General features: G+C 43.6%; 1 protein-coding gene across 3 annotated transcripts in view; it reads left to right on the forward strand.

The window, feature by feature from the left end:
- Positions 1-944: 944 nt before the first annotated feature.
- MFSD6 (major facilitator superfamily domain containing 6) overlaps positions 945-23,401 on the forward strand; it is a 55,533-nt gene continuing 33,076 nt past the window's right edge. Inside the window, exons 1-2 of one of the 3 annotated variants that reach the window (XM_084816157.1) lie at positions 945-1,347; positions 17,243-18,818. In XM_084816157.1, the coding sequence (XP_084672283.1) occupies positions 17,299-18,818 (1,520 nt within the window). In that variant the 5' untranslated portion in view covers positions 945-1,347; positions 17,243-17,298. Of the gene's footprint in view, positions 1,348-1,446; positions 1,756-17,242; positions 18,819-23,401 lie in introns of those variants that run through there. The other 2 variants (XM_084816177.1, XM_084816167.1) reach the window with 2 other exon arrangements.

Here is a 23,401-nt window from a genome sequence, read left to right on the forward strand (position 1 = left end):
GGAATGTGGCAGCAGGCATCTTTATCCTTTGCCTCAGGCAACAGAATGTCTTGGGCCAATTCTGCCTTTTAGGTTATTATGGCTGAATCCAGTGAGATGTATCGGAAGTTAGTCTAACTTAAGTCCCATTAATTTCAGTGGGTCCATTCTAAGTAGGACTAACCTGGAATATGACCCTATGTTTTGTTTGTATTCACATTTTAAGAGCACACTCCTATGAAGGTGTACTCAGCCCTACTGCGTTCAGTGGTACTTATTCCCACGTATATGGGATTGCAGCCTAATTGTTTTATTCTTTCTCGCAAACCACCCTGGGAACATGACTGAAAGGCACCATAACCCTCCCAATCTAACAAATAATGCTGATGAGGCGGGGAAAGGCACTTTGCACACGCTCTCGGGCACGCTTGGTTCCGTCAAACGCGGGCCGGTGCTGCTTAGCCTTGCAACTGTAAACAGGTTGCGGCGCTCAGGCTCTGAGGGCGAGGAATAGGTTCATAGAATCATAGAATCATCATAGAATCATAGAATAGTAGGGTTGGAAGGGGCCTACAAGGCCATCGAGTCCAACCCCCTGCTCAATGCAGGAATCCAAGTCAGAGCATCCCCGACAAATGGCTGTCCAGCCTCGTTTTGAAGGCCTCCAGTGTGGGAGAGCCCACCACCTCCCCAGGTAATCTCTGACACTCAAGAGGTTGTTCCTGATGTTCAGCCGGAATCTGGCTTCCTGTAACTTGAGCCCATTATTCCGTGTCCTGCACTCTGGGATGATCGAGAAGAGATCCCGGCCTTCCTCTCTGTGACAACCTTTCAAGTACTTGAAGAGCGCTATCAGATCTCCCCTCAGTCTTCTCTTCTCAAGGCTAAACAGGCCCAGTTCTTTCAGTTCCTGCAAGGGGAGGGTGGGGCAGCGAGGGAAGCAGCAGGAGCCGCTGCCTGGGGAGGGAGGAGAGAGGCGCGGCGCCGGCAGAGCCGGGGAGGCGGAGCGCTGCCGGGCTGCACCTGGCGGCTGCCGGGTCCTGCCTCCTTCGGAAGTGTTCAGCTGCCCAGAGTCGCCCCGGGAGGGCGAACCGAGCGCTGCCGGTGGGAGAAGCGTCCTCCGGCGTGCAACCCGGGGAGGCGGGCCCTGCACGGCTGTGTGCGCGCTTGTGCACGCCAAAGCGGCGTCGGCCAGACGCGGCGTGGGGCGGCGGGAGATGGTGCGCGGCGCTTGTCCGCCGGCCAGCAGCAGCAGCAGCGCCCGGACCGCGGCCGGCAGGGCCGCCCCCTGCAGTAGCTGCGTCCACCGCCTTGGAAAAGCGGCTGCTGTCATCTCCCGGCGCAAACAGCGCCCCTCGCCGAACCGAGGTAAGCCGCCGCCTGCGAAGGGAGTGAAAACCCCTGAGCAGAAGCCCGGACTCCCCCGGCCCCTCCCACCCTGCGGAGAACAAAAGGCTCGGGGAAGGTGGGGCGGGCTGGGGCGCCCGGCCGCTTGTTGTTATTCCGAGCGGCTGACAGCGCTCGTGGCAGGCAGTCGACCGCGAGCTGCGGGAAACGACACGGCCATGGCGCCTGGAAGGAGAGGCGGCCACGGGAGGCATCCGGTGGGTCGTGTGTGAGGGAGCGGAGTGGGCTAGGCTTGGCTAGTCTCCTGGAATAAAGGGGCAAACTCTAGGAAGGGCAGCGGGGGCCTGCGCTTGTGTGGCTCCCGTGGGCTCCTCAGCTCGCGCGGCGTAGGTTTTTCCGCTCGCCACCTCCTGGGAATGCGTTAGAAAGGTAGGTCGGAGGAGGGATTTTCGCCCCGTTTGGAACCGTGTTTAAGCGTTCAACTTGCGGGCAAGGCAGAGTGGCTAAATAGGTAAACGTCGCGGGGGGGGGGGGGATCAGTAAACTTGTCAAGTGGTCCCCACGGCTTGGATCTCTCCATGTTTACTTGGAAGTAAATCTCACTGGGATCTGGGGGACTTGCCCTCAGATAAGAGGATAGCAGCCCTTGATGATGATGGTGATTTGATTACTAAGGCACTTTATTAGTATCTGGGGTTACCTGCCTGGCTTGTTGCGTTGAACTCGCTTTGCAATCCGTTGCCTCCCCTTTCTGTTTGAGCTTCGTTCAACGTACCTTTTAAATCTACATTTTGAAAGAGGAATTAACATTTTATAAGATGAGCATCGGATAAGGTGGCGGCCTTGGCTTTCTTATTTCGATGCCTAGGGGATAGTGGGATCACGTTAATAAATCCGCCTCTTGTTTGTTTTCGTGATGTGCCAAGGAGCCGGCATCAGCCAGGCGGGGACTTCCGCAAATGTAATTGCCGGTGGAAAGAGAAACGTTGCAAAGCAAAAGCAACTGGGCGGTTGTTAGTAAGGCAAGAGGACTAGCTAGCTAGATGCAACCAATCGCGTGCATGCTCGCTCCTCTGCGTGCACTCGCCCTTTGGTAAAAGGCAACACCGTATATATTTCTCATCGCTGTCGCCACCATCACTATATATTATTTGTAAAAGTCGCTAACAGTAAATCCCGCTGATTTCAAGGGCATGATCCCAGGTAAACGAGTGTAGGATTGCAGCCTAAAATACATGAGGTGCTTTAGGTACATAAAATGCAGAGATCTCTGTGCGCACTCGTCATGCATATGCATTTTGTTTTTATTTTAGTGGCATAATAATGAGTATAGTGCCCTTACAGACACAACATTCAAATAGGTCAGCCCTAATGAGTTTTTTAAAGACTGAAGGCAAAAGGAGAAGGGGACGGCAGAGGATGAGATGGCTAGATAGCATCACCGATGCAATGAATATGAACTTGAGCACGCTCCAGGAGAGAGCGCAGGACAGGAAGGCCTGGCGTGCTATGGTCCACGGGGTCAGGAAGAGTCGGACACGACTCAACGATGAACAACAACAACAACAACAACCTAAATGGCTTCCCCCTCCCTACAGTAAGACAATTGGAAACCAGTAGATTAGAATGTATCATGAGTGTATTAGAAAGCAGAATACAAGGCTGAAATGATGGATCTCTTTTCAAGATTTAATAATTGTTTCAATATTATTAAAATAAGCTCTCTTCTGGGAAGACTGACAAAACATCTGACAAAACTGACCACCTTAGTTTCATACTGTGTTGCACCTCTTACTTCACTGAACAGTATTTCAGGCCAGCTTTTTACAAGGTCCATTTCTTTATGAACAGAGAGATGAGGTTGATTTTTCTTGAAATAATCTGTTTAATTGCAACTATCCATTGTGAGCAGGGGTGGAGAGCAAGCACACACCCAGAGGGACAACACTAGTATTTAAAGCAGCTTAAATCCCCCAAAACAACAGCAAACCCCTAGAAACATAGGAAACTTCCTTATGCCGAATCAGTCCATTTTTCACTGCCTGTCAACTACTCTCTAGGAGATTTTCTCAGCCCTACCTGAAGATGCCAAGGATTGAACCTGGGATCTTTTGCATGCAATGCATGTGCTCTACCACTGAGCTATAGCCCTTTTCCCTTTTAGCCCCTCTAGCCCGCTGCTTGCCAGACTACCCCAAAACTTTTAACTGCATTAAAACTGTGAAGTTATTTCCTTCAGCTTCCAGCCAGGCAGGTAGGGTTGGAGTAACCACCAATTATCGAAGCTGCTGAGCAAGAACCTCCATCTTTCAACTTATACAAAAACAGTGCCCATAACCAAAGGACATCCTTAAACCAGTATATTCTCATAACCACCATATAAGGTACAGAAGTATTGCTTGCTCCAGATTGTTCTAATTTAGGGAATTTGGGAGCACTTTTTTTAGTATTTGCTATTGTCATAGTCCTAATATGGACTGTTGGCCAGTGTAGGGTTCCTGTCAATCCACACAGTTGAGAGGAGCTGGCAGTCGACCAGAACAGCCATACGATCCATACTACTGGCTTCTTGGTCTCACTGGGGGGAGGGGAAGGAGAAATAATATTTGCTTTTTCCAAAGGTATATGTAGAACTTCTAGTTGAGTGTTGCAGTGCTGAACAAGGAGTGTGGAAAAGCTGCTGTCTGGATGAGTCCTCAGACTCGAGGGTTCACACATAACACTAAATCATGGTAGTGTTACAAGAATGAGCTGCAGTGAGCCTCAGGCTCATGGCCTTCCCCCTTCCCTCTCCTCTTCTGGTATGGCCACAATGTGGAGAACAGGACCCTCTGCTTCCATTTTAGATTAGCCACAGTTTAGCATTGTTTCTCAACATTAGCCATGGTTAATCCCAACTATGCAATGTTGGAACACAAGACAGCTTCTTAAATTATGGGCTGAAGTTGGCTTGTGTCAACAAGCCATAGTTAAGTTTAACAACAGTTTGTTCGGTTGAAACAACGTAGCAAGCTATGGTTGTTCTAAAATGGAAGCAAAAGCTTCCAAACTCCTCGCAGCCATGCTGGGAGAAGAGAGGGGAACGTGCAAGCCTGAGGCCTGCCTAGGCTTAGGAACCTAGGAAGCTACCTTAATAGTGAGTCAGACCATTGGCCTATCTAGACCCCTATTGTCGACACTGACCGGCAGCAGCTGTCCAGGGGTTTAGGCAGGTGATTTTCCTGCTTTACCTGGAGATCAAACCTTGGACCTTCTGAATGAATGGCCCACTCTTCTCGTAATGTTAAACTGTGGTTTAGTGTTTTGCCTGAACCAGCCCAGAAAGAATTTAGTTAACTTGTGAGTTCCATACTTGGAGTCTCTGGCAAAGTTTGAAATAAAGGCTCTTATTTCTTCAAGTGTGTGTGGTTCACTGAATTCCGGGCCCCTGCTTGGAAGAAAACAGTTGTAAATTGATAGGAACAGGATATTTATACAACTTTGTGAAAGAGCCCTTGCTGTTTTACCATGTCAGTAGCTGCTGAGTGACCTAAGAACTTGAAATCAAGTAAGTGGGATAACTGTTAAATGGCAAAAAAATTATTTAAAAGAGTGAGAAGTAAGGAGCTTTACAAATGTGGCAGATTGGCTATGCATAGTAGTGCATACAAGGTCTGCCAGGGAGGATGTGGTTTACACTGTTTATTAATTCACATGGGAGTTCCCACAGTGTTTATTAGATTTCTCTTCTAAAGAGTTGGGCCTCTCAAAATCTCTTTTATTCTGCGAGGAGAGGTAGTCCAATAGTTCTGGAAGGCTGCAGGTGCCTACAACAGCCATAATCCTTGATGATTGGCCAGACTGGTTGGGGCAGATGGGAGTTGGAGTCTACCACCCAGAGAGCTTCAGCTACTGGGCTGTATAGAAATTAAAGAAATAAATAATACCAACATCTGGAGGGCCATAGGGTCCCCATCCTTGGCCTAAAGAATCTCGCCCCCAACTGCAGTTAACTCTAGCCACCCAGCTAAGATGCCTTCCATATCTCAATAGTCACTGCCTTCCCTATAGTATTGTGATGCTGCAATTTCCTCTAACTAGAAATGTCTACACTTCTTGTCTCCGCCCACCAAGTCTCCAGCACTTTGTGTTGAATGCATTGCCTTGAAAAACCCTACTTAGAAAAATTTAGAAGACATTCTAGTTTTGTAGTAGTGGAAGCCTATCTTTCAGCCGGCCTTTTTGTCCCAGATTCTCAGCTTCTGTCTTCGTATTTGGTTGCATTGCCTTACATTTACAATGTCTTAAAAAACTCCAGTATCTACTTCCTACTTTTTGTAGTCTGGTGCTTCCTGGCCACATTAATGTGTTGCTAGTGTTCTGTTATTTGAGTGTATATTTTTACATTTCATTCATATCTATCTACACATCTATGGTATGATTGCATTTGGGATATGGTGTACATTTCCAGTGGCTTCATCTCAAAAGGGATATTGTATTGCTAGAGGGAAGGAAACAGAATTCTAAGTGTTGTGTTTTTTGCACCAGACTTCAGTTGGTGGATTTCAGTGTTCTAGTAAAAAAACCAAAGTAGATCCCACAAATCTGCAGCCTGCCCACCCTGATGTAAACCACCGTGAATTCCATCATGGAAGAAAGGTGTGACATAAATATAATGGGCGGGGGAATAAGTAATGGTAGCTAAGTGGGCCCTCTAATGCGAAGAGGCAGTATACGTTTGAATACTAGAGGGATGCTGGGGATAAACAGGGAAAAGCAATTAGCTTCATCTCATACTTGTGAGCTTGCAGGCTGAGGACCCTTGCTGGAAGTAGAATGCTAGTTTAGATGGAACCTGTCAACAAGGCACTTATGTTCTATCTCTTGTATATCTTAGAAGTTGAGTATTCTCTTAATCTTATCTATGCTTCCTGTGCTCAGGGCCTTAGATCTGATTTTCAGATGCTTCTATTTCTGGTTTATCTCTTTCACAGCCTCTTCATAATATCAGCCCTTCAGTGGGATGTAAGTCTTATGTTGTTGTTTGGAGCCTGATGGGACATTTTCCTCAGTCTGCTTTCACAGCTGACATCTTTGCCCATTTGTGCATGCCTAACCATTCCATCAAGTCATGCTAGAGCCAAAACATGACTTGTGTTGTAACATCTAGATATGTCCTAATGTGGAGGAGAGAGCTCTTCTTACCTTGATTTTGCTTATGGCACTTCTTTAAAATGAAAATGGATGGTTAAGGAAATAATGCAGTTCCACTTGAGAGTCCCCATCAGTATGTATCTCACTTTAATTTCACACCAGTGCTGCAATATGCAATGCGTAGCCTGTGGAGGCAGTTGTTGCAGATTGCCATCTTATGTAGCAGTGATATAGTAAACTATTTTACAGATGTCGCCAAAGACAGTCTGTATTTTTGGCCACCTGTCTGTGGAATGGTTACTTTATCCTTATTACAAGCCCTTCGTTTATATTTTGGATAAAATAGAGAGTTTATTTTGGGAGATATTTGGGGAATGCCTTTAAAAAATTCTTCTTAGTAGGACTCCATCCTTTAATTGGTTGGATGAATTGATTAAATCCCCTTTTAATCTACTAAAAAGGATGATTTTTTAAAAAGTTAACGAAAGTTAATAAAAACTACAGATGGCAGGAACTATTTTGGAAAAGGCATTCCCCCTTTAACCTCACACCGGAGAGGATGCCTCTTGTAAGATGGCATCTGCTTCAACATTTTCTGATGATGCAAGAAAGACAGTCACCATCACTGTACACTGTTTTGGCCTGTTTTTAGAATTTGGATGTGTAGGATTGCCCTCAAAGGAGCCTACTCTTCTGAAACACTATGGGCTGCAATTAATGTTCATTGTTAGCACTCTTGAGAATTAGTTTTTCTTTTCTCCTTCTTTCTGGATTTGATGCCTCACTTTAGTTTTTTGCTTGCTTCAGTGTATACGTGTATCATCTTAAAAACAAAGCCAGCATATCTTTTTCCTTTCCCAAGTATTATATGACATATCCAAGGCTTAATCAGGAAATTAATTAAACCTTATGCAGGTTTAATCAGTTATTTACTTTAAGGTTCACTTGATGAATCAACAAAGATTGTGGAGCTGGATAACTAAGAAAGCGACTTTGCCACAGTACAAACAAATGAAGGAACATAGAGAGCTGCCTTATACTGAGTCAGATCATTGGTCCATTTTTTTATTTTTTTATTTTTATTTATTTATTTAATTCCTTAATAGCCCATCTGGCCGGTCACCCAGCCACTCTGGGCGATGTACAATAATACAAACAGTTTAAAAACAATAAAATTACACATTAAAACATCATTTCCTAAAATTTCCCTAGCCCACCCCAAATGCCTGCCTGAACAACCAAGTTTTCAACGCGTGGTGGAAGCTCATCTAACTCTATATTTTCTATACTAGTAGAGCAGAACTTCAGGCTTGGTTTGTTGTTACGTGTGAACCAGGTCATAGTATTGAAGACTAAGGATGAGTAAGGTTACATCATGAAATACAAACGTGACTGCTGCTAGAGTTGTGACTCTATCCGTAGCGTATCCCTGAGACAGCCCAGCATAAGCTGAGCCTGCTCCTTCAAGATCTCAGACCTTTTGATGTCCATCCCCTTTCAGATGGAATATGCAAATATTAGACATCAATCATTGGTTGCATGCTCTTACAGGAGATCTCCTATTTCACTTCTCACCTGTTATCAAAGCTGGCTGCAGAGAATTTTTTCACTCCTTTTTAAGGAGAGGTTTTAATACCTCCATTTTTAGCTCTTTAAAAAAAAAAGTGATGAACTGGCCATGTGACTGTTTCAAAACATTTCCACATCGCAAATATACTGCTATTCCAAAGCTAAATGAAAGGCTGCCTACGGGTGCTTCCAATGGAAAAGCCCTAGCACTTCTTATCAGAAGGCATTGTGCAGCAGTTTCATCTTTCTTTCCTTAACAGATTTTCTCCATTAAGGAAGAAGATGGAGGAAGCAGTGGAATTCGGAAAACATGGGAGGGTTACAAGTGGAAGACATTGTCATCTGGACCCCCGTAAAATTATGTAAATGAGGCAGGGCAGTGGCACCATAAAAGCCTCATCTGGAAGCACCTAGGTCACAAGACCTAGTTTGTTTTATGTTTATAATTTATAACCCGGCCATGCCAACAACCTAACAGCCCACCCACAAGCCTCCTATTCCACTGACCAGAGGCAGATGGGGAGAGATGGTGTGCTGTGAGGTAATAATAGAGGAAGGGCTACATAGATGTCACAGTAGAGGATTGGCAAATCACTAATTTCAGACAGTGGTGGCTTGAAAAAGTCAAAGCTAAGGTAGGCTTTCGTGAAGCACTTAATGTGGATTAATATATATTGCTAGAGAGGCCTGCATTACCGTGGTAATTAATAGAAGGGCTTTGGAAATGCAAACCATTGATATAGCAGTTCACTGGAAATTCATTTTGTCAACAGATAAAAGCAAAAGCCTATAAACATGTCTTATAGGCTGTGATCCTATACACACTTACTAGGGAGTAAGTCCCATTGAACTCAGTAGGGTTTACTTCTGAGTAGACATGTCTAGGATTGCACTCTTAAACCCTTTATTTGTAAAACGTTGAATGATTGTTTGCACCAATGTAATCCCAGTGACTTTTGTGAGACTACACCAATGTGCTAAGCAGCTTGCATGTAATTATTTCCAATGAGTAAGGCTGCATTCTGAAGCACACATATTAGAAAGCAAGCCCCATTGAACTCAGCAGGACTTTTATCTGAGTAAACAAGCTTAGGATTATGTTTCAAGTCCCTTGAGGCATCCTCTGAAATCAGTAGGCCTAGTAATGTGAATAATAGGACACATTCTGCTGTTGTAAGTATCAACGGTGCAGGTCCCATTTGCTCTCTTAAAAGGACATTTACAAACAGTGTATACTGCCTTTTTTATTAATCATGGCTTATTGAGCAGATAACAACGCTAGGTTGATAGTAGCAATGTACACTGATTTCACTTGGTTGAGGTAGTACTTTCTTCGTTGCTTACTATTGCAGAAAGAAGCTAGTGTGGATTGTAGCCAGGTGTGCTGGTATAATGGTACCATTTGTGTGAATGGGTGCTTTCGTGTGGCTGCTGCACATAAGACTGCCTTAGTTTCTGTGATGACACAACAGCTCCAAAAAGCACATGGGGCAGAATAGCATGTTGCTGGGGTAGAGTTTGTGTAGTTCAAGAGTATAGCATAAGTTGCTACCGATGTCCCTGGAATGCTCTGTGCTCATATAACACCTTATTGTAAAAAAAGAAAGAAAAAAAGTGCTTCTTTTGTCTGCAGTATAAGTTGGTGGGTCCTTCTGCCACTCCACATATCAATTCCAGTGGGTCATTTGTCCATAGGGGTGTTGCCCCTAACCTGGTGCCCTCCAGATGTTTTGGACCTCATCTCCCATCAGCCCCAGCCATCATGGCCAGTGGTCAGGAATTCTGGGAGATGTAGGGTAAGAACCCTCTTAATTATGTATAACACTGTACTGCCATCTCCAAAACATCTGGAGGGCACCATGTTGGAGAAGGCTGCTATAGGTTATATAGTAAGGGAGATCAGTTATGAGAGTTGGCAAGAAAGGGCTTTATGGGTGAGCAAAAAACCAAATAGCTAGAAATGAGCAGGAATGCTGGTGAACAGGTTGAAAAGTGTTCTCACAGCCATATTGTTTAGCATTGTTACTATAACATGTGGCTTTGGATTTGCTTTGAAAGTTTCAGTATAGAACTGGCTGCTTGAAGACTAGATTTCTACTATTCCCCTGCCCTCCAGTCTTCCTTAGCAAAACAAAACAAAAACCTAGCTGTTTTTGTCAGCAAAATGCAGATGGGTAGTTGGTCTCTCTTCTGGGACAAATAAAGGGATTGATCAATGCCTCCTTTAAGGTGCTTTAATTAACAACTGCTACTACACACGGTGGTACAGAATCATAATTTTTGCTCAGACCATTCTTTAAGCCTCTCTCAAAAGTATTTACTTCATGTTTATTAACCACTCTTTCTGCACTTGATATGCTTAATTTTCATTATGAGATTATCTTTCTCCTTGGTACTTACCCACTTTTCTCTAGATCTGACTCCTTAAAAGATATTATGTGATACTTCACGATGGAATTAATAATGGTGGCATCAACTTTTTAAGCCTTAAATTACCTCCAGTCTACTTATCTGAGAGTAAAGAACTTTTCCCCAAGCTGTACTATCACCTGTGATCAGAGACGTAGTTTACGCTGGAGATTTGTCTGCCTGAGGTATGAGCCTCTGTCAGCTTTTTGCTTTCAGTAATCCTCTTTGCTGGAACCCATCTGCACACATCATTTTGTCTGAAATAGATGAGACTTTTATTTAAAATTTGGGGATTGATAGGTGAAATCTGATTGTGAATTATTCTGACAACCATAGATCTTACGTTGCAAGGCGTTAATGTTCTTTATATTTCAGGGGATTGGGATAGAGACATTGGTGTTTTAGGACAGGATGATAAAGTGTAGAAAAACAGTCCTTTTTCTTTCAGCTGGTGTGAGTGATGAAAGCAGCTACAAGGTTGGGGTTTTCCTGTATATAAGGAAAGGCTCCTTCTGATGGCTATAAAATCAGAAGTTTAAGTATCTCCATGTTGTTCAGTCATTCAGTCGTGTCCGACTCTTCGTGACCCCATGGACCATAGCATGCCAGGTCTTCCTGTCCTCCGCTCTCTCCCGGAGCGTGCTCAAGTCCATATTCATTGCATCAGTGATGCTATCTAGCCATCTCATCCTCTGCCGTCCCCTTCTCCTTTTGCCTTCAGTCTTTCCCAGCATCAGGGCCTTTTCCAGAGAGTTTTCTCTTTGCATTAGGTGGCCAAAATATTTGAGCTTCATCTTCAGTATCTGTAGATATGATGGTCACCTGAATTAAATTCACCCATGCTTGTCCATTTTAGTTCGCTGATTCCCAAGATGTCGATGTTCAATCTTGCCATCTCATGTTTGACCACCTCCAGCTTGTCTTGATTCACTGATCTGACATTCCAGGTTCCTAAACAATATTGTTCTTTACAGCATCAGACTTTCTTTTCACCACCAGACACATCCACAGCTGAGTGTCCTTTCGGCTTTGGCCCAGCCGCTTCACTCTTTCTGGCGCTACTTGGAAATACCCTCTGCTCTTCCCCAGTAGTATATTGGACACCTTCCGACCTGAGGGGCTCATCTTCTGGCGTCGTATCTTTTAGCGTTGTGATACGTTCCATGGGGTTTTCTTGGCAAGAATCCTGGAGTGGGTTGCCATTTCCTTCTCCAGTGGACCACATTTTGTCAGAACTCTCCACCATGACCTGTCCGTCTTGGGTGGCCCTAGGATGAGTCACTGCATCTCATTTCACAATTCTAGCATCTCATAGAATCATAGAATAGTAGGGTTGGAAGGGGCCTACAAGGCCATCGAGTCTAACCTACATCTAAACTTGCTTGGATCTTCAGAATCCTAAGCTTTTATTAAAAACAAAAACATTTTGATATATACAGGCAAGTTCACATGGCCTATATTAAGACAACTCCATGCCCCAATAGGAAGGTATTGAACCCTCTTAATTCTGATTAACTCTGTGCCTTTAAATTGGATGGGTAAACTGATGCCTTCCAGATGGTTTGGCCGGCAACTCCCATCAGCCCTAGCCAAAATAGTCAATGGTGAGGGATGATGGGAGTTGTAGGCCAAAACTTGTGGAGGGTCACAAGTTACCCAGCCCTGTTTTAAATGGTAGTACAGTGTTATACATAATAAAGAGGGTTCAACATCTGCAGTATTCCTCTCTCTCTGTTCACATATTCCTTTTCAATCCTAATTTTCTTCTTCCACTATACTAGATTAGTTCCAAAATGTACCTTAAATTAGATAAGTGAAATTAAGTATGGTGGTGGGACGTATGCCTTTACATAATTGTTTTTTTTCTGGTGACTGAAGTAGAAGTGGAGGGTGCTTCCAGACAGAGGGCTCCTAGTGCCATTAACGAGAAGCCATTGTGCAGCTGTTCCATCTTTTTTTCTTTAATGGATTTTCTGTGTTAAAGCAAAAGATGGAAGAAGTGGTGGGAAAACACGGGAGGGTTGCAAGTAGAAGATGACATTGGCTGGACCCTGTGAACATCCATGAATAAGGCAGGATAATGGCATGATAAACACCTTGTCTGGAAGCACCTGGAGTGGTGGTAGGGTAGCATGCTAGACCCTTTGCCTTGCTACATACATTCAGCCGAATGGCACTGTAATTGGATGGCGGAGGAGTCTGCCCCTCCTCTCCCCGTGCAGATGAACCAGGTCTTATACACAAACAGTCTTTGGTGCAGAGGCCCAGTTCCCAGGATTCTCTCCCTGAGGAGGAATCGTGAACCAGGCCTCCATGCAGTTAGCTGTTAGTGTGGAGAGCCTAGTTCACCCTGAACAAAGAGGCTCTTTTCATTCCTCTCCCATGTTATTACAGCACCCCTCTGGCTGAATATATATCTCAGAGCTCTTAGGGCATCTCTACACCTACAGTTTCTCACACATTCATGATTGGCCACTCACGGAAGCTTGCAGGCCCATTGCATGACGTTATAATTCTCCAGTGATTCTCCTGCCATTTCCCACAGCCTATCCCATGTTATCCCCAAACGGAAGAAAATGCGGTATTTTTTCAGCCCACGCAACAGAAGCACCATGGCCTGCCTGTGTACTTCTCCTGTAGTGCGAAAAACTCATTTTGTTTGGGATTGTTGGGGTTGCGGTCATGATGACAATGGCAGTGCTGTCGGGGTGGTGGGTGTGTTATACTGACCTGCCAGCTTGCTGCCATGCCATGGCTAAATGCAGTGCACTGACTTTTGCTTCCGACTTCGGCTGCTCACTCCACTACACAGAATAGCCAGCGTGCCAGCAGTTTGTTGGGAAAACCATGCCTGTGGGGGCAGGATTCGGGCAGTTCAGTGGAGGTTGCTTTCCACCCGCATTGTGTATCAATCACAACAAAACCACCAGTCATCTGCAAGGAGAGGGAAAGGGGCAAGAACCAGGGAGGAAATTGCTCGATGTCCCCTGTGCCTGTAATGGCTTTTTGTGGAAAAGTAGCCACCCCGTGAAAAGGTAAGGGACGGAATGTAATGAGATAGAAACAACTGTGTAAAGGAGCCTGACTTAATACCGCAATGAAACCAGATGGAGAAAGCCCCAGTATTGATGTGGATTTCTGCCCCTGTGTGATGAACCCGTTTGGATGAATGTATTTCCTCGAGCATCTTTTTTTGTTGTATTCACTTCAGCAAAGTGGTTGTCTTGATTTCAAGTCCTTATCTCACTCGGCAGCTATTTACGTGGTTTAACAGCAAGGGCTCTTTCACAAAAGTATAATGGCTCTGAAGAATAAGTTGGAGTCTCTACTCAAGCCTTTGAATGCGTTTTAGCTAAATGCTGTTTCGTTCTTTAACAACCGAGCAGCATCCATCTAGTCTAGTTTTATATCTTTACAAAAGGCTTCTGAGAAATGATAATCTCCTCCAGAGGCTTGCAGAGTATCACAGCGCATGTAGAAAACCACACTGCCATCAGTAACCAGGGTGAATGTAGAAAAATAGAAACAGTGTGATTTCCTGGAATAATGAATATCTAAGAAAAATAACCACTTTAGTGGTGGTGTTTTTAAATCTTCCTAACAGTTTCTTTAGCTTGTAGGGTTGGCCTCCTGTTCAAACCACCAATCAACCATTTTCAGTTGAACAGTTGAGCACTTATTTATTTGCAGTCAAATATTGTAAAAAACAACCACCATGAAGTCAAGGAAGATTGAGGTGGGTAACTTGTAGACCAAAACTTCTGGAGGGCCATCATCCCTCACCTTTGGCTACACTGGCTAGGACTGATGGGAGTTTTAGGCCAAAACTTCTGGAGAGCCAAAAGTCGCCCACCCCTGGTGTAGATGGCAGATTACCTTTTTGAAACTCCCCTTTTATGTCACTACATGAAATAGTTTATTTTGTCTGGGCCTCTACATTTTAACATCTGTGTGTTTAATTTTGGGGTGCTGTGAGTTTTGTTCTGTTCTTTTTAATGTTGCATTTGATTCGATGATTTTGTGTTTTATTTTCTGTTTGAATTGTTTTTGTTTGTTTATTGTAACCCACCCGGAGAACTTCATCTTATAGATGAATAATATGTCATCTTATAGGGTGACATATAAATGTCATAAATAAAATAAAGAGTGCCACTTTTTGATGTTGATGAGACTTTGTTTCACGTCACTTTTGTGGGGTTTTACCAATAATAATGTTTTCTTTCTGCATCAATCTGCAATTTAAAAAAAAATCACTCAAAATACGTTTAAACATGTGTGATAATAACATTTAAATGTATCTTTTCCCCTCAAAGTACATATATAAATGGGTGTTTTGACAGAACTGCTGAGAATGTTCAGAAAAGTGCGGTAGATAGCGAAGTTCAGGGGGCTGTCTTCACGAGCAATTTGGTGTGAAGTTAGAGCAGTCTGAATTCCTTCGCGACAGATGACGTTGTCACCAATCTGCTGCCAACCATCCACTTCCCTCTTGAAAAGCCATTTTCTGAAACTCCTTTTACTCTGATTTTTTTTTTATTTAAAGTGGCTCCCAGGTGGTTTTGCCAAAGTGTGCCCCCCCCCCCGCATTAAATCCTGGCTATGCCTCTGTGACCTGGCAGTGACATGCCACATTCCCTCTTGTTTTCCCAATCTAAGTAGTTTTCCCATGGAGAAAATCCCCAGGAATGCAGCAGCGACTCCTCACATTACAACAGTAGTGAGGACACTCATTCACCTTAGGTAGCCTGCTTTTAACCTTTAACATATTCCCCCCTTCTGTGCATGTTTACTCATAAGTAAGAAATAAATCTTGCTCCCCTGCAGTGAATCTTTAACATATCTCTGTGCATTCGGAGCCATGGTATTTTGCTAAGGCACTAAAGCATTAAAGGGTCAAAGGCTCATTTAGTAACTTGCCTGCCTTTCCAACACCTGCCCTAAAGTGCTCTTTTGCTTCTCCGATGCTCTCTTAAATCACTATTTCGATGCGATGCTTCTTTTATGTTCTGAAGTTTCTGTAAGTCATTTCTCTGTTATGTAAACTCCCTTCTCCGAAGCGAAGAGCTTTATTGCAGTACCAATCTTTCGGGTTTATGGGAGCTTCTCATTGTGAGCAGGGAGAAGGGGAAAGGGGGGGACATAGAAGCAATAACTCTGAAATTGGGGGGTTGGGAGGCTTTCAGGGAGAGCCTTCAGATGCTCCACTCGAGAATCAGGGATTTTGGCTTTTTCAGGGAAATCTGCACACCTGGGGAAAAATTAGTTGCCCTTCATTTATAATAATGTAGTAGTGGGAGGGAGCCCAGACAGGGGCAAGAAACAAGCCTCTCTCATTGGGTGAGCAACCCCTGCCAGTTTGATGATGTTCATTTCTACTCTCCCCCTCCCCCCCACCTGGAAGTATGTTTCCTTTCAAGCACTGTGTGACCCATGAAAACTGGATTTCAAAGGTGTGGTACACTCGGCTTATCTTGCTTTGTATGTCCCTGACGGACCAAAGCCGATTCCATGAAAATCCAGGTAATACTCCAATGTGCTTCTCATTACGTTGTTGTGAAGATTCCACCCAGATCTGTACATTTATCCAAGAGTTGTGGATCAAGTCATTTTGTATGGGAATTTGCAAAGATCAAATTCCTCAACCATCCCTAACTTTTGACACTGTTGAAAATGTTTGTGAGACATTTGTACGTTTTGGCTCACCCCTTTACCCTTTCCCTGAGTTGAAGACCCCCCAATCATCCAGGAACTGTTCCTTCCCTTGTAACATGTTGCAGCTTCAGATTTCCCCCCTTGACAGTATGAATTATGTGGACTGTGCATATACTCTTTCCAAGCACGTATGTTTCTTGTAGTAGCAGAATCAGTGGTGTTAACCGTTACTGAAAAAATCATGCCCCAGTCTGAGACTTGCTGTTGTTCATATGACTTTTTCCTCTTCTCAGTCATTGGTTTTTTGTCACTTGTGGTGTGAAATGGATTTGATTCTTTGGATTTGATATAGGCCAGGATCCAAAGGGCTATGTGTGATATTCAGCATCAACACTAGGGCTTTTCAGTTCCCTCTTTCCTACTGCAGCCCCTTGTACCTCATAAAGGCCCCTACTGAATATCAGAAGATCCTGCAGTGTGGCTTTCTGTATGGTGCCAAGCATCCAAAGAATGTAAGTGCTTTGCGTATGTGCATGAGCATCTTTGGAGTCCAGCCATAATATTCTTTCTGACTAATAAAGAATATTCCATCTTTGATAGTAATTTCTAGTAGATATACTTCAGATACCTATATTTTATTTATTTATTTATTATTTAATTTATTAATCGCCCATCTGGCTGGTCACCCAGCCACTCTGGGCGATGTACAACATACAATAAAACAATAACATTCTACAATAAAAACATTTTCTAAAATACCCTAACCCACCCCAAATGCCTGCCTAAATTTACTCCCTAAATATTTCTTTTCCTTATTGGAATACTGTAATTACTGCAATAAGAATCCTAGGAAAGCTGATTTTTTGACAATCACATGTAAAAGATTCATAATTCTGCATTTACATATAGTGCAGGTGCCTAAGTTACTGTAGTAGAGGGATAATGTCGGTAATAAAGCTGAGTTCTTTACTGCTGCCATATCTTTTGAAGGAAGCAGATGGGTTAATTAATACATTTGTGTTTAGTGCTAAAGTACCACTTAAGATCTTGAGCTCCATGTCTGATAAAATAAATATTTCTTCTACAGTACTTGAAATGTACTATATGTTTCAGTGTGGTCTTTAACTGTGGTGGCTCTTGTGTGTCTCTACAGGCTACGTGAATTAAAGACTGGAGAGCCAGATGCGTATCTTATACCTGCAGTAAGCCATGGCAACCGATGATAAAGTAGCCATTTTAACTGATGACGAAGAGGAGCAAAAGAGGAAATATGTGCTTGCTGATCCCTTCAATGGAATTTCCAAGGAGCAAGACCTCCAAGCCCAAAGTGACACACCTTCAACAGAGACCACCACTACCATTCCAGATGAGGAGCTAGATTGGCTTGAAAGGCACTGTGTCAAAGTGAACAATGATCTTCTGGTCTCAAAAGTCTTTTATTTTTTCTTTTATGCTGCTTATGGTTCCCTCTACCCACTGTTGCCTGTGTATTACAAACAGCTGGGCATGACCCCTAGCCAAAGTGGACTTCTGGTGGGAATAAGGTACTTCATTGAGTTCTGCAGCGCTCCCTTCTGGGGAGTAGTGGCGGATCGCTTTAAAAAGGGAAAGGTTGTCCTCCTCTTCTCACTCCTATGTTGGGTGTTGTTTAATTTGGGAATCGGGTTTGTTAAACCAGCTACCTTAAGGTGCGTACCAAAGTTCCCAGTGCCAGTACATCCTACCAATGCCAGCCACCTTTCTGCAACAACCCCACAAAATGTTTCCATTTCTTCTGCACTGCCCACTGTTGGAACTACGTTACCAAAGGGCCGAGGGAAAAGAGACCTGCCTACTTACAGCTTGCCAACTTCGAACGCAGTTCTGCCTGTGAATCCTGAAACCATATTTCCTCTGCCTACTCAAAATGGAGATGGGAAGCATGCTTTAAAGGAAGAAGAGAGCACTGTTACCATGAGACTATTGGGAAATGTAACAGTGTCGCCTGCTGTCACCACAAAGGCAGCATTTCCTGATCAGGTCACTCTTGCCTATGATCATCAGGAGGTAGAAGCCATCTTCCTGCTCATCCTTCTGGTTGTAATTATTGGAGAGTTTTTCAGTGCCTCATCAGTGACTATTGTGGACACTGTGACCCTGCAATATCTTGGCAAGCACCGGGATCGTTATGGGCTGCAACGAATGTGGGGCTCTCTGGGCTGGGGACTGGCCATGCTCTCAGTGGGGATTGGCATTGACTCTACCCGTATAGAAGTGTTTATTGAAGGCCAAGGCTGCAAAGCTCCGGAGTACAAGAACTACAGGATTGTTTTCATAGTCTTTGGTGTGTTGATGACTCTTTCTTTGATTGTGGCAACCCAGTTCCGATTCCATTACAGCCACTACAAACAAGAGGAAAACCAGAACAAAGAAGTAGAAGTCTCTCAAGTGGATAGAAATTCCTCCACAGACTCCTCTAATGAGACCCGTAGCGACACAAGCCAGTTGCAGTCCTTTAATTTTTGGGACTTGATAAAGTTACTGTGCAGTATCCAGTACGGCTCTGTACTGTTCGTAGCTTGGTTTATGGGCTTTGGATATGGCTTTGTGTTCACCTTTCTTTATTGGCACCTGGAGGATTTGAATGGCACCACCACTCTTTTTGGGGTCTGCTCTGTCCTGAGTCATGTGTCTGAACTGACAGCGTATTTCTTCAGCCACAAGTTGATTGAGCTGATTGGTCACATCAGGTAAGCAAGTGGTCCATAACAGTGTTTGAATAGCCTTAGTCAACATGGCACCAAGAACACGTATAATAGTGTATACAAGTAAGATGAGAACTCTGAACAGAATAGTATATTGAACAAATACAAAACAGGACATTGTAAGAGACTGAGTTATAAATTAAGAAGTCCCTGGTTCAAATTTCACCTTTTCCATGAACTCACTTGATGGCCTTAGGCAAACCACTCTTTCTAAGGCTCAGGCTCCTCATGTGAAATATGGGGGATACTACTGACTAACCTTCTAGTGGTGTTGCAAGGAGTACAGCTAGGAAATGCACATCAAGAGCTTTGAACACTTCGAAGTGCTATAGAAATTGTGTGTGTGTGTGTATATAAATATTTGAGGAGGCCTGTACTGTTTCATTATCTTTCAGTTTTTTAAAATAAAATGATTTAACGGTTGATACTTTCCTCCCCCCCCCCCCACAATACCCATAAAATTTGGCACCAGTCACTGTTAAGCGGCAATTTATTAATCTGTTATTTTATGGTAACTTTCTTGGAAAATGTTTGTCTGAGGCTAGTTCAAGAAAAGATAAGTCTTTGCGGACAGTTGCTAGCTGGCATAAATGGGGCAAATGAATCCGATTTACTAAAGCATTGACCAATAGTACTCTCAGAACATATACCAGCTTCCACGAATCTGGTGCCCTCCAGATGTTTTGGATGACAACTCCCAGAATTCCTGACCATTGGCCATGCCATTGGGAGTTCAAGTCCAAAACGTCTGAAGGGCACCAGTTTGGGGAAAGCTGACATAGATGTGCATGATGCAACTACCGTTGAGAGTAAGGCTTGGAGTGGATCAACTAGGCTATCTAAAGTGGTGACCCTATACCTACTTACCTGAGAGTAAGCCCCACTGAACTCAGTGCGACTTACTTCCGAGTAGGCATATTTAGGATTGTGCTGTAAAACTAGATCTTGCTGGCACAAATTTATCGTGCTTCAGTGCTTGGATAATAACTGTCACTAGGGTTAAATTGAGTTGCCAGTGACTGACCTTGGAAGACGATTTTTTAATAGCTGCCATGGGGAAAATATTTGGTAGCTGTGACTTTGCCTGATAAAATTTGTAACACTGGGTGATACCACATCTGCTCGATATCTTCCTGCCATGTAGTTGTAAAAGAAATAAGAATACCTTTCGAGGGAGGGTGCTGGCAACACTGGTGGCTGAACCATAAAAAAAAAAAAGGTAAAGGTGTCCCCAACCAGTCATGTCCAACTCTAGGGTGCGGTGCTCATCTCCATTTCTAAGCTGAAGAGCCAGCGCTGTCCGAAGACGCTTCCGTGGTCATGTGGCCAGCATGACTGAACACAGAGGTGCACGGAACGCTGTTACCTTTCCCGCCGAAGCGGTGCCTATTTATCTACTTGCAATTTCTTGCTTTCAAACTGCTAGGTTGGGAGGAGGCGGAACCATAATTTCTTACAAATATTGCTTGAACAAATGACTGTGTTTGATAAAGTTGCACCTTGCCACATGGTATGTGTGAAAAGAATTCCAGAAGGTATGTAGAGTACATGCTTTGCATGCAAAAGGTCCCAGGTTCAATCCTAAGCATGTCCTGGTAGGGTTAGGAAAATCCCCTGACTAAAGCCCTGGAGAGTCTCTCTCTGCCAGTCAGTATAGATAGTACTGAGGTAGATGGACCAATGGTCAAATTTGATATACAACAGCTTCCTTTAGGAACCTCAAGCGTACTAGCCAGACCAGCATGCTTGAGGTGGAGCAGCAAATCTCACATCCTCTCACCCCCCGACCCTCTGGCAAGTCAAGGGGCATGGTATGGAAGGCCAGTCAAGTTATTTTGGCACCAGAGGCAGAAAATCTCACAAGCTCTTGTTGGCCATCCTGGCAGTAAAAATACAACAATAAATTAAGTTGCTAATACGTTTTTACCCATTTATGACATCCAAAATCACTTGTGTGAAGCAGAACCTCACTTTACATAATGGTAGGGCTGGGCCCGTTCCTAAATGGTAAACTGTGATCTTTTTCACTTAGCCTTAGAGCTTTTCCACATAGGGCTTTTATCCTGCACTTGAGATTGGTCACTCACAGCAGTTTGTGTGTCCTTTACATGACGTTGTCGACCTCCATTGCCTCTCGTACTTTCCAAGCATTTCTGCTGCTTAATTTGAAACAGAAATAATATAGTAACAAACAGATCCGTTTTCCATTTCTCTGTAAAAAGAGGAAATCCCACCATAAGAGGACCTAGGCCACAGTACTTTCTAGCGGCTGTATATATGAAACATAGAACTCACGGATAAAGGGGGAGAAGGTGGGGGGGAAGCGCATGTAAAGGGCGATCTTAATCCCGGAAAGAATCTGGAAACCAAAGCCCTCATAAAATTGTGGGACAAAAACTCTCTGCGTGGAGAAGCCCTAAAACAATATCTGAATTGGGTTCTTTGCTTTTTAGTTTCCTGAAAAAGGAAATTAATGAAGTTAATGAAGTACTAGCAGAATGTTCAAATGATGCAAATTATTCAAATCTTTAACTCTGATGCAAGCTTAGAGGAATCCCCCCAAAATAGCTCAACACTGGGAGGATGGTCGGTGAAGTGCACTGTTAATAAATACAAAGTGATGTATATGGGGGTGGTGGTGTCAATTTTTTGCCAACATAAAAAACAAATAAAATAATTATTTGGAAGGGGATAGATAAAATTATACCATAAATGTCATAATTTCCTCATAGAAGTCAGTAGTGTGTGTCACTACTGAGTATTTCTGTACAGTTCAGCTACTGTAATAAAAAAGGAATGTAGGAGAACCAGAAAAAGAGCAAAGAAAAGTAATAAAAGTACCAGTTGTATATAATACTGTTTATACTATGACCTGGTTAGCACACAGCAAGAACCGAGAATATGGGTTGAACCGTGGCTTGTTGTTACATGCAGACCCTGCCCTATGGTTTAACTATGGAGTGATAACCACAAAAAACCCAGCAAGAGAATCCATGGTTTGTTAGGTTGTGAAATCTGGGCTGTTCATAGGTGACAACCCATAGTTAAACCGTAGTGCAGGGTTCGCATGTAATGACAATCCACGATTCAACAACAACCCACGATTCAACAACAATTCAGTGACAACCCATACTCAACTCATACTCTGGTTTGTCATTATGTGTGAACCAGGCCAAAGACTTCTTAAATAGCTTTTGGATTAGATCTAAGCAAATCATTTACACTAGGGGTGGCAACTTGCATCCCTCCAAATGATTTGGCCTACAACTCCCATGATTCCTCACCATTGGCTGTGCTGACTTGAGCTGATGGGAGTCGTAGGCCAAAACATCTTGAGAGTTGCCCATAACTAATTTAGACATATGTAAGACTTGGTGACAGACAGGCAGAGTTGGTATGAAATGTAAATATACAACCTCATGTGGCTTCCCATTATTCATATTATGGCATAGACGTAGAACACACAGAAGGCAGCCGTGTCCTATGGCTAATGAATTAAGGCCACAGGAACTGAATGTTCAACCAGATATAGATCTTTGAAACCGTCTTTGCAACAGCTCAGATTCCCAAAGAGACAAGGAGCTTGAAATTAAATAGCTGCTTTCTTCTTTGGGAATAGGAGCAGCTGCAAATAAAAATGTAAAGTAATATTGGACTGACTGCTTGGTTCTCTTGTGTGTAAATTATTTTTTGGAAGGGCTGTCCTTGGACTTCTGCAGTCAGAAAGGCACTGAGCAAGTGGAGGCATGATGGGATGTATATAAATCAGGAATGATTTGGGGGGGAGTAATAGTTTTTCTTTATTTCTCACAATATTGGAACTACAGGGCACGAGAGAGAATTATACACGAGTGTAAAACTAATGAAAGAAATAAAGCATATAGTTGATCAGTTTCATGGTGACTGGTAGCATGCTTGCGTCGACGAAGGACTAGACCAGGGGTACAGAACCTCTTTCAGCCTGAGGGCCAAATTCCATTTCGTAGAAGCTCTCAGGGGGACCAAAGGCAAAAAAGGTGGGGCCAAAGTACCAAATATACCTACATATTGAGGCTGAAAGCTCTTACTCCCAGTAACTAAGCCTTAGGGGAGGCATTTCAACCTTTTAGAATGGGAGGGGGGGGGGAAACTGCACAAAACCTGGGAAACTACCAAATGATTGGCGGTTGGGGGGAAGGGGGTAGGGCCAAGAAGCATGGCCATTTGGCAAACCCTGGAAGGCCGGATTTAGCCCACAGGCAGGCTAGATTTGGCTCCTGAGCCTGAGGTTCTGCACTCCTGGACTGGATAAATTCATGGAAGAGACAAATATCAATGGCTGTTATCTAAGGATACCATTCAGATCCAGTCATATAAATGAAGGCCTCACTTTTCTTCAGTGGGATGTGGCTATGGGTATAGGTTGTCTTCAATAATATTCCAAAAGCTAGATCACTTGAAGTGGGAGAGGACTAATAGGGACTTTATGCACTGTGCTGTTCTATTCTGTGCTAGCTAAAGTATCTGGAACGGACTACAGGGAAAAAATGGATATGGAGTTTGTTGGACTGATGCAAAAAGCCTGCTAT

This window comes from Heloderma suspectum, chromosome 1 (assembly GCF_057233095.1).
Source record: "Heloderma suspectum isolate Gila_16-S chromosome 1, 16-S_ref, whole genome shotgun sequence".
NCBI lineage: Eukaryota > Metazoa > Chordata > Lepidosauria > Squamata > Helodermatidae > Heloderma > Heloderma suspectum.